The sequence below is a fragment of the Porites lutea genome, chromosome 8 (assembly GCF_958299795.1).
Source record: "Porites lutea chromosome 8, jaPorLute2.1, whole genome shotgun sequence".
Lineage (NCBI taxonomy): Eukaryota > Metazoa > Cnidaria > Anthozoa > Scleractinia > Poritidae > Porites > Porites lutea.
In genome coordinates, this window is record NC_133208.1 from 26,430,384 (window position 1) to 26,442,746 (window position 12,363).

The following is a 12,363-nucleotide window of genomic DNA, read 5'->3' on the forward strand; positions in this document are numbered from 1 at the left end:
CCACATGCAATTGCCATGGAATTGGAAGGGCAAGGTAAGCATATTGACAACTTCAGAAAATACCATAACATACCATAATGCTCTTTGTTTGTCACCCCAAAAGTTTGCATAAGCATTGTTTTCAGTTTCTCTGGGGGCCATTTTAACTCCCAAGAAAAATTGAAGACAATGCAGACAATGCTTATGGGTGACAAACAAAGAGCATTATGGTATGTTATGGTATTTTCTGGAGTGGTCAATTGTGATAAACGTGGAGGTCTGCATGACAGGCTTTCCAACCCGAGTGCCACACGGTAGACTTAGTGTGTCTTTATTGGTCATCAGATAAAAATACATCTAATGTTTCAGGAAAACGGATTAAAAAGTTCAGATGAGTAACAAAGAGGTATAAAAAGAATTTAAATGTTAAAAATATGCGTATCTCTATATACGAAATTATCGTAAGAGGTCGTATTAAAACACTAATCTATTTACAAAACGTTGGGAAGGCTCGTAGCCAAACGTGAAACACGAGAGACAAGGACGAAATTGATTCTCTCTCTTCTAATGCTCGGGTAAGTTACGCCTGTTATGTAGACCAATAATAACAGGTTTTAGAAATTTTGCAGGAAGTAGGGTAATGTGTTCTTTTGCGAAATGTCAGTTATTTTCTCTGATTTATGCCTTTAACTGGCAAGGAGAGAAAATGGATGCCTCAAAGTCGTTTACGTAAACAGAGACTATAAATAAGCGTACATCTGTCAGTTTTGCGGGTTCTTTTTTCAGCGGACTAATACCAGGGTCGGTCACTCATACAACAGAAAGAGGATTCTACCATTGCTATGCAACGTCTCAGTAAACTTTAAGTCGCTTAGACCACCCCATACTTTATAGAATCTCCTATCCCTATTTTATTGGAGAACGTGAACCCGTAAGGTGTAAGGCAATGTCCTCAACATCAGCCCTTTGAACGTTGAACATGCCTGGCTCTGCTCTTGGCCAGGAAAAGTATACTTCCTCGAATTTACGTCTATGCGTCCACACTACATAAATTACTGACGTTATTGACTTTATTCCGTTTTAGGTCTTTATGCAGCAGCTCACGCCTTGGACGTTCCTTGGATTATTATTAAAGGCATTTCGGACTACGCAGATTGCAGAAAATCCGGTACTGATCGTTGGAAATCGTTCGCGAGTTTAATGGCCGCCTCCCTTACTGCTCATATCCTCAGTGATCCCGTCGTTTTTCAACACTGGCCCCACTATAAGGAGACACGTGAGTACTACAACGATTTACTCGTTGCTGGAATATTTCACTTATTTTTACTGCTTTAACCTTACACCAATACATAGTTAAGTATTTGTTTTCCAAGTCTTTATTAGTCGACAATAAACAAAACTCTGACAAAACGTAGGGTGTCTAAACAGCTTTGACAATAGTATAATATTCATCCCTGGGTATTGTTATTCATGACATTATAATAAGGTATGGAGAATCAATCTGACCTGGGACAAGCCCAAGACAGACTGAACTGAATACATGAATAGGTAATCTGGAACCCGACTTTCTCGCTGGGGAGGGTGGGTGGGTCTCCGCCAATCGCCCTTCCTGTCAGACAAAGTGAAGTGAATGGGACAACGCATGCCAGTGTTTCCTATTATACATACTCATTTGCATATCATTACTTAATCCCTAATGGCATGTGAATAGTTATAGGTTTGAGAGCAGGAGTACGTTCAAAAAATGTAACTGACTCGGCACGGATCTTCCACTTAAGATGTACTTAAAGCTGGCCAAACATTGAACAGCTGGTTTTTTTTAATCTCGTAATGAGCTGTAACGGCTTTAAGAGCTTTCAGGTAGCAAACGCTCTATTGTATTTCAACGATATATATTAGGAAACACCTGCCAATTAGAATATAGACAGAAAACTTTATTACTGTGTCGCAGCCGTATAGCTCGGGAAAAACCCCATACGATTCTTTTTATGCATTATACCATAAATACATCTCGGAGCAAGTTATGGCTACAGTAAGGAAAAGTGTAGACTTGCTACAAGTCGACCTCTCATACGTTTTTACACTCAGCTTAGCGAGCTTCAGTGCATGAAGTCGCGCCGCGACCGAGCGAGTGACGAAGTCTCGAGGTCGACTTCTTTCGCGTCCTTGAAAATGGCATAACCAACAAGGAAAAAAAATAACGGACTTTTAGAAAGTCTAGGAAAAGTGGTGACCAAGTTAACCTGGTCCAGTAAAAGTTACATTTTGGGATGGTCTTCATCAACGCTGGTTTTACGTAGTTTATTGCTGCTAAGTTGCTTTGAACTGTGCTGGCTGTCCCGGCTAAATGATTAAGGCCATCCCAATAAAATGTTTTGTTTCCCATTGCCCCGACTATTGTGATGGTGGGTCGGTCGGTCGGTCGGTCGGTCGGTCGGTCGGTCGGGCAAAAGAAAAAAAAGAAATATGAACACTTGAAGGGGGTCTGGGTTCCAGAGGAGACCGGGCTGCTAAGTAAGAAAAGCCTGGTTACAAAGTCAACTCGAAAAGGCTATCATCAGATCCCATCGACCTTAGCCCCACCGTATGTAATTTACACAACGTAGTTTTCCCTCTTACTAATTAGGGTTAAGCACTGCCTTTACTGACTTACTAATTAGGGTTAAGCACTGCCTTTACTGACTTACTAATTAGGGTTAAGCACTGCCTTTACTGATTAGGGTTAAGCACTGCCTTTACTGACTTACCAATTAGGGTTAAGCACTGCCTTTACTGATTAGGGTTAAGCACTGTTTCGAAACTGGTGAGGTTCTCATTTTTGAGTTGGGGTTGATGCAATATGTAGTTAACTTATTTCCTCATTATCCAACAAATCCGCAGTTGTCTAGTGGTTAGTGTGGTATACTGGGTCTTCTGAGTTGTGCGTTCAAATCCTACTGCCCTTCATACTAAATTTGTTTTGTTTTTTTTTAATGAAGAGATTTACACTTTCGTGAACATTTCCAGCTTAAAATATCATCTAAGTGTGATATAAAAGCAGAAAACAGTTCTACCTTGTGTAAATTTCATAAGAGGAGAAAGGAGCTACGGTCGATGAGATCTAATGATAACCTTCAAGCCTCGAAAACGTGGTCTTTCCGACTACCAAATGTGTAAACAGCCTTTAAAAAACGTAGTATCGATGTTAATTAAAGACAAGGACATCAAATCATACCAATTGTTGTGAGTAAAACACGATCGTGTGCTTGTAAATTAAAGTACTTGCTTCCTTGACTAGTGAATCTGGAATTTTTTTTTTTACTTTTCGAAAAAAATGGATCAGTCGGGCGATGGGAAACGAAACATTTTATTTGGATGGCCTAAATGACATTGTACTAGCTTCTTCGCCAAACTTTATCTCGAAAGGGTATAATTCCAAGCCTTTTTTCGATAATAAGTGTGTTATCCCCTCCTCCTCCAGCATATAGTTCTCATTATTGTATAGGACGATATTTGGTTAACTAAAAGTAAGAAGTAATCACTGTATCTATAAATGTTGTTAGTCTCTTATGTTGTGTGGATTATATTATTTACATAGCACCAAAAATTTTTCTTTCTCAACAGATTAATCACAGATATGCAGGAATCAGCGTCTCAACCCTCCTTCCGTTACAGATTTTCCGGGCCAATTCTTATTCAGAGTAACGGTCTCTGATTTGATGACATCGCTAAAATCATTTTGTAATTATCTTTTTAACAAGTGAGCTGTTTTTATAGTTTTGTTTTCGTATCACGACACTTTTTTCAAGCCTGTAAATACTGTATATAAGAGTAATTTCAAAATTTGTAAATTTTTCATAATCCTTATATTATTTTCTTATTTTTTTGAGAAAATCGGAGGTAAACCTCTACCTATGTCTATGTCAAGTATTAAAAAGAAACTCAGTTAGTATGAATTTCTTAGTTTTATATTTTTCTCGTGAAAGTATTGGTGAGTTGTTCTCATTATTTATTTATTTGAAAAGGAACAGAACATTTTGATCAATTGTAGCGGAGCCGCGCGCGCGGCGGAGCCCCATTGCTATGGAAATATGGGAACTTATCGATGCGAGAAAATTTGGTTATGATGTCTCTGTACGTACGTAAAAAGGAAAATTCTGTTCTTAACAACAGGCTTCCCAACAACACAAATAACAACTAACAACATTTCTGGTTTATTGTGCCGTAGTAGGCCGCTACGCTTTATTGAAGTCCAACTGAGCCTAAAAGAATACATCACAGAATACATCAAGGAAAATTAACGGAGTTTTGGATACGTAACTACAAGAGACTCTTGGAGGCCAGGAAAAACCCCTACAAAAAACCCGCGAGAGACGGGGATAAAATAGAGGAAACCTGGGTAGGAACCGAGCCCAAAAAAACTCCACGACCTTCCTACTAAGCCGAAAAAAATATATAGATAAATTCATTGAAGTAGATCATACTTCAATAGAGTTAAGCGCTATTTTTTTAAATCAATCAACTGATCTAAATAAATCCTAAATATATATAAAATTTAACTTACACGCAGAAAAGGAAGCGTAACGACCGAGAATGACTCGCATACTAAACAGCCATATTTATACCAGAATACAAATACCTCTTAAAACGTATTAAAACAACAGTTGCATTCAGAAATACTGGAGACACAATCATACAAAACATCTCAAAATTAATCAACAGCTACAATAATAGCGAAGAGAAATCAATTCTCTTCTAATGCTACGCAACCGAAGAGAATTTACAAATCCCTTGCTAATTTGCACAAGCGACCCCGAGGCTCTTGCCCGTTAATATGTGACGACATACTGGCAGGCGGAATGGGTGAAGAAACTTAGGAGGAAAACAGGGGAGGAAAAGAATAAAAAAAATAGAGTTACCTCCCCTTCCCCACCCCCTGGCGTTGAGTTATATTGGCCGTGAATTGGTAAGACAATGGCTGCGTAGTTCTTAAATCAGTGAAACTTGTTTCTCGAAGAATTTAATATGAAGTAACAAAAAATTATTATTTGGGGAGGTAAAAGTGATGTTAGGTGTTGCAGAGAGGTAGTTGAGGAAGTACTAATTTAGTTATGAAGGGATAGTGTAGTTACAGTGTGTTGAAATGTAGTGGTGGTTGTGAAAAGTCTTATTAATAGTCGAAAACATACTTGTGCTTAATTTAACCGTTGTAAGGCTTTCTGTTCAGGATTGTTTTTCGCTTATTTTTGATAATATTTGTAAGGAGAGAACATGATAAGCCTAAAAGTTCATTTAAGGTGGAGAAGGAGGTATGAAATTTGAGGTGTGAAGGGGGGGTGGGGGGTGAAATTTTGTGTGTGTGCTCGAGGTCGTTGAAAAATCAGCGTGGTATGGCTGTAGAACCAAGGGCCTGATTAATGAGCCGCGCTGGCTCGCTTTGCAGAGATCCTGGTACCTAGGTTAAGTGCAACAAAATCAACTTTGCGATTATATGACAACCGAGCCAGCCCGGTTAGCTGGGATCCCGAGTGGAAATTTTGCATGTAATCATCACGCTTGCCATTGCTTCCCCGGCTCATGTGACCGGGCCCTTACTGTGAGTTCTATTTGGAATTTGCCGCCTTCGTGGTTCTTGTATGAGAGAATACGACTTAGACCCTGTTTACATGGAGTGGGGGACCCCGGTCTAGTGGGGTAGGTTTCTTTTGTTTTGTGTCCCCCACAGCGTGAAAACAAAAGAAACCAACTAGACCGTGGTCCCCCACTCCATGTAAACAGGCCCTTAATCTAATTAACCCAAGGGTTTTAGAATAGAAGGCGGTTTGCACGTGAAGATGTTGGACTCTGCCTCTTTTTTACCGTGAAAGAATGACGAGGTCATTTTTCTGAATCACCCCGCGCGCGATTTTAAGAAATCACCTCCTTTCCAAAAATATGCAATGAAATTATGCATCCTTCACTGTTACCATTTCGTGCACAGGAATTTTGCGTGACATCTTCTTTGGCGCTCGACAACTGAGGGCCTGTTTACATGGAGGTAGGGGACCCCAGGTAGGTGAGGTAACCTGCTTAGGTGGGGTAACCCGCCTGTCCATATAATCTCTCATTTTAATTTGATCACGTTTACATGATAGGTGGGTTGACCCGCCAAATGTTACCGCACCTACCTGTGGTCCCTCACCTCCATGTAAACAGGTCCTGAGAGCTAGGAAAAGGCTTTTAATAAAATATTATCAAACATTTTGGAATGTGTTTCACGTGGCGTAGTAACAACGAAACGGCCTGGCGTGCGGAAGGTCCTGAGTTCGATTCTGGGTAGAGCCTGTTTTTTTCTTTTCCCTTACGTTTAGTCTTCATTTTAGTTATTGTAGTTTTCTTTTATTTCTTTATAAAGCTTAATTTTTTTAGATTTATAAATTTTCTTCCATATTGCTTTACTTGCCTTTCAACTTCTTGCTGTTCTCCCGGGGTGCTTACCATTTGACAGAAAAATCCGGTTGGGATGTCAAAAGCATAATGGTAAGCGATTTACCAGTTTTCCGTAGAAATACCACATCTGTTACGGTTTGAATCCAAAAAAAGGGCGAATTTGTGTTGTGTGAATCTGGAACCGACCAGGAACTGAGAAATTGGTTAATGGTAAGCAACATTCCGTTTGGTTCTTACCAACCGGAATGAAAGGACTACCTCAAAACGTACTCCTCAATTTTCGGTTGGAATTGAAGGTTGGAAGTGACCTTAAGCTTACCATGTACCTTCCATCCGGAATTTCCGAAATTTTCTGTCAAATGGTAAGCACCCCCGAATTCCTTCGCGAGGTCCTACGATTCACGTTTTTCTGGTTGAAAGGTTTGTTTCACTCTGTGTGCCGTTTTTTCTTCAGAAAGTTTGTTTTCTATTGCCGATTTGTTGCCGTGCGTTATCTGTAGGTCGTATGTAACGAGGATAAATTCTATGTTGTGACACAGCGCGCGGCAGACATTCGCGTCGCTTGGCTTGTTTACGTTCGCACGTACTGCCTACTTATTGCAACTTTGAATCAAAACAATCGATTTGGGCGACACCCAAATAATAAAATACGGCTTGCACAACTAATCTCACAGAAAATGGAGGATTAGAGTTCAAAGAGGTAACAAAAAGATTCAAACAGAAGAAAATTGCGTTATGTTTGCTCGCCTAGGGAAATGACTTCGTGGCAACAACGCAAAAAGGCCTCATTTACCAAATATGGCAGCCCTCGCCAAATTTGGATATATTGTTAACGGAGACACCAATGAACGGAAAGAACGCAGATACCAAGGCGTTAAGCATCCCATAATAACTCTTACAGCGTGGTTTTCTTTCACCGGGAAGCAACGAAAGTGTCGTCGTGTTCGAGACCAAAGAACTGCTCACTTTACGTGAGAAACTTACCTCGCGAGACAAGGTTAGACCAGTTAAAGCATTTTTATTTAGTTTTTGCTCACTTTTTTTCTAATTTGCGACCTGAATTCTCTTGTTAGATCCGAAGACCTTAGACGCCTCTTCTCTCAATATGGCCGCGTTACCGACGTGCATATTCCGTTGGACCACTACACAGGAGAACCCCGAGACTTTGCTTATGTACAATATCCTTTTTTGTTTCTCAAGAGCCTTATTTTTGTCTTTGGTTTCTTTTAGTCTGAGTTTGTAAAGGGTTGGCACTAAAATGACTTTCTTGTCCTTTGATAACCAGGGTAAAAGAGTCGGTAAAAGAGCTAAAGTAACAAGAAAACGTCAGCCAAGTCGATAAAGATTAAAAGCCCAGGCTAGCCCAAGGTGAAAACGAAAGTTCGTAAACGCAAAGCTTCACTAAAAAGATACGAATGCTCAACTTATTCGACGGTGTCCGTTCCAAAGAGCCAAATATAGCCGCAAAGTTGTCATCTGTGCTGGGATGGAATCCGGTCGTTTCGCCTGCGGTGTGTTCGCCTACGCGTAGAGTCGATTCGCGTAGGTCTTATATGTCAGTTCGCCGACGATTCATATGTTAAAGCTTTAAATCTGAATTATTAAAAGTCCTTGTTCCTTGTAGCCTAAAACGAAAACACAGCAATAAAAGTCGAGGCAAGATTTCCGTATAACCCCATACATTAATTATGCATACATTCATTGTTTAAAGAAAACAAAAGACAGAACAATACTAAGTTCAGCTATTGTTTTAGAAATTTTTAATTTTTTTTCTAAGTCTTTTTTGAAACGCGCTAAATTTGGCGCTTTTTGAACTAAAATAAAAACTTTTTGGAACAAATTTCGGACTATCTTCGCTTTCCGAAACCTAACTTTATAATGACCCCAGAGATAGTGATAATCAATGTAATTAGTGGCGTTGAGTAAACTATCCATCGATCGTAACACAGGGTTTAATAAACAATTAAAGTAAAAAAAAGTCTACCTTATTCCTCAGAGTTTCCTTTTTTTCCTGAACTATATTTTCGAGTTTCCACCTTCTCCTCCTACGTCTGATCTGCCTGTTTTATTTAGCCCTTTAGGCGCCGTTCGCAATGTCATTGTAAAGTTCGACGATATGCTTTACTATCATGCTTCCAAAGAGAACTTCACCGTAATGCCTACGCCACATATTTAAAACTCCTGCCAGTAGTTGCTTTTGCGGAATAGTTCTTTGAATGTTCCTGTACAGGGCAAACCATGCTTTGCCCCTCCATCTATTTTCGATGCGCTGCGTGTCGGCACCTGTGTCAGCTAGGTGTATTTTACAAAGCTTGGGCTGTTCCTAGCCCTCCTCTCGTAGATATTCATAAGACCCATACTCGTCGCTCATCACGTCTGTAAACCTCCAAAATTTGAGCACGAATGATGGCCAAACTGAGTTGCGTTATTCCTGCTCTTCTTGGACAACGGCCGGGGTATTTTTGAAAAACGCCGAATAACCTTGAAGTTTAGTTATTAGGGTTAGGAAACTGAGTCAATCAGCTTTCATTTAAGTCCTCTCCCAGAGCTCTTGCACATTTAACAGAAGTTGTGAGGGCAGCTTATGTTTTCCTTACACCACTCTATGTACCGGTCGCGGTCATGATCTACCAGTATTCTGGAGAGCCTTTCAAAAGTTTAGTTGAGCCATACTAAGCATGAAAGTTGACCAAGTCCCTGACAAGTGTAATACAAGAGAGGAGTGTTTGTGAAGCTTGTGCGTGTTTGTTATTGCCTGAAGAGATGCATGTTTTCGTGGATATGTTACAAGCAAAAGCGTGAATAATTTACATGAATACACATTTCAGTTCTTTTGTTATGTATATTTGAACTTGAGCACGCAAAAAGATATCAATTTTTTGACCAGGGAATCTCAACAAATCGTCGTGGTCTAGTGGTATGGCAGAGAGACAGGTACGTCGGAGCTACAGGGAAGCGTTGGTTCAAATCTCGCCGACTACCGAGAAAAAAAGGGAAAAAGGAAACCGGGGGGCACTGGAGAGAGTGGTAGGTGAATGAGAGGGGAAAAAAGAGAAAGAGAGGGGTGGAAAAAGATAAAAGAAGACGAAAATTGAAATCCTTTTTTACTAACGCAGTAAGTATTCATTACCGATGTATATATGCAATACTCTGGGGATTCACCATTGTCTTAGAAGACAATAAGGCGGATGCATTATTAATGACACAGAATGCATAATTAATGTATGGGGTTATACGGAAATTTTTCCAAAGTCGATACATTCTATCCTCGATGTCTAGAAAAACAACGCGCTAAAACGTCGAGGTTGGAATGTTTTTAAAAACTTTGTTATGGAGCAACCCGGTCGTCTACGAATAGAATGTGTGAAATATGTTTTGCTTAAAATGATTTAAGAAACGTGTGAGTAGCGCCCTAAAGAAACCACTGTTTACGGTCTTTGTGTAGACTTGTGAAGCGTAAGCGGCACCTAAACTAAAGAAGGTGCGACTTTTCATTAACATATACGAAATTAGCTTCCGTTTTACTTGACAGTCGGTTCAATTTCTACGTCAATTTTGCGACTTGTTGAATCTTTTAACTCTATAAACTAGTTTATGTATATAATGTGTCCGGGTATTCTGAAGTTGCTTTGTTTGTATACTTTAATCTAATTTAGCAAAATGACAAATAATATTTAAAGTTAAAGCGTTCTTTGTGTAGACTTGTGACTTGAGCGGCGCTTATACTAAAGGAGGTGAGAGTTTTCATTAGCATTCTGGGAGCAAAAGAAGAAACAAAATTAAAAGGTGACATTTCAGCTTACTTCAACATTGAGATAATGGTGATGCCGTCATCATTTCTGCAGTCTTTTATGTGTAGTGTAAATATAGAAGATGTGAAGGTGTTTCCACAGAATTTCACCGAAAAAATAGTGTTTTCAGGATATCAAGGTCACTTTTCAAATTAAAAGTGAGAGTGCTACACACGAAAACTAAAAGGTTATTCTTGTAGATTGACAAGGTGATTGAATGCTTGGCAGTTTTGAAGATGTCCCAAAGAGGAAGTTTATAAATTAAACTCCTTAATTAGTAATACCTCAATGAGGTGATAAAGAAGGGGCATCAATCATCAAAAGAGATTGTCAGCAGGGTAAGCAATTATCAATTTTTGTTCCACGCAAGACTTGGTCGAAAGAAAGTCAAGCCTTAACATACCATACATTTGAAGATATACGTGGTGCCGGGGATGCCAATCACTATCAAAGGGAGTGACGTTCCACAGAAAAGAAATTCAATTTCAGTTTGCAGAGGGACAAAGAAAAAGTAAGGCATAAGAATAAAAACGTGCAGGTTGAAATATGACATGTGCCCTAACTATATCACCACACAAATTTTCTGGTGTTGGGGGGGGGGGGGTGGGGGCGGGGGCAATAATGTATTAATTTATTTAAGAATTATCGTTTATTGTTCATGTAAACTGAACTGCGGAAATACACATTTTTAATGTAGATATGATCATCGCATGTCCCATTCACGGGTTAAGATGAGCTCAACAAACTAGGCTGCTCCCAATATCAGGGTGTTGATAGCTAACTTGATAGAGCACTGCCGCGCTAATGCAGAGACCATGGTTTCGAATCCAGCTGAAGACCCGAAATATTTTTATCGGGTTAATTTGCAATTGTATCTTCGTTTCAAATAATTCGGTGGATGTTTGTCCAAATAGATTAACCCTCCTTCACCATTTTATTTGTTAAATTGGCATAAGAGAATAAGTTTGGGATCGTTAACCTGATTTATTTGTAGTAGTTGTACATTTGAAAACGGTTTGTATTTCAGTAACACTGTTAAAAATGTCTCCTGTGAAAATACTAAGGCCTTCAAATAGTCCAATAAGGTTGACGAAGGCAGAATATGGTTTCGACTTCTTGATACCGGAACACCTTATAGATCATTCTTGGAAAGCTAACAATTGTATTGTAGGACTTCTGCAGTTTAATTTGGTACTTCTCCTTTTCCTCAAAGATCGAATATTAATTTGTTCGTAAGGTTTTCAGTTAGGTCAACTTTTAGCGTCCATTTTCCCCCCGATCTTCATTCCACCAAAATATTCTAATTGCCCTTACTTAGTTTGTGTTATCGTATATCATCAATGCATCGAGAATCAATGGCCGCTATTAGAAATTACAACCTCCACTTCCACTTTCAGTTATATCTATCTGGTTTGATAATCAAAAAGGCGTTCACTTGCAAAACTACGGTAATTTCAATTGACGCCCGGTTGACAGAATTAACATTCAGGCAAACTCGCCCAATTTTAATTTATTAATTTATTAATTTATTTCATGTCGCGTTTTCTCTACCTCGTACCTTGATTTTCCTCCACAATTTGCCCGTCTTCCTTTCTTATTAACAAGGCGCGTTCTGTTCGTAGTTTGTCGGGGGTTACCTACGCTGATGTGAGGGATGTCTCGTTGTGAGTGCTGGTCATCACTGGTGAAGGTTGAGGCGAGGGGCAAATTTCCGATTTAAAGAGTTGAAGGGTAAAAAGCCTGAGACCAGTTGCGCTACTTACTCGACTGCTGTTGCCTGTGAAATATCACAGCCAGGAATGATGCGAGTGAATAAGTATAATTTATGATGATGTTTAAACATTAACCTATTCATCATTAGGGAAAAAAAAAAGTTTGCAATGAGAGGCTAATCTATGCAATGTTTGTTTTTTAAGGCGTCAACGATCAAGGTGGCAAGGGTGATCGAGAAGGTGATCGTGGACGATCGCTCTCACGCTGACTATGATGGCTTTTTTCACCACAGCTGCTACCATTTCGGCGCCTTGGGGGACGTGACCGTGATCCTCCTCTTCTTCAGACCCCCTCTGTTGACCGTGAGGGGGGTGGCAAGGGTGATCGCGAAGGTGATCGTGGGCGGTCGCTCTCACGTTAACTATGACGGCTTTGTTCACCACAGCTGCTACCATTTCGGCGCCTTGGGGGA

At 39.8% G+C, this 12,363-nt stretch overlaps 1 protein-coding gene across 1 annotated transcript in view; it reads left to right on the top strand.

The window, feature by feature from the left end:
* Positions 1-12,363, top strand: part of LOC140945430 (uncharacterized) — a 106,440-nt gene that overhangs the window by 55,646 nt on the left and 38,431 nt on the right. The window contains exon 15 of the mRNA XM_073394455.1: positions 5,256-5,267. Coding sequence (XP_073250556.1) covers positions 5,256-5,267 — 12 coding nt within the window. The remainder of the gene's footprint in view (positions 1-5,255; positions 5,268-12,363) is intronic.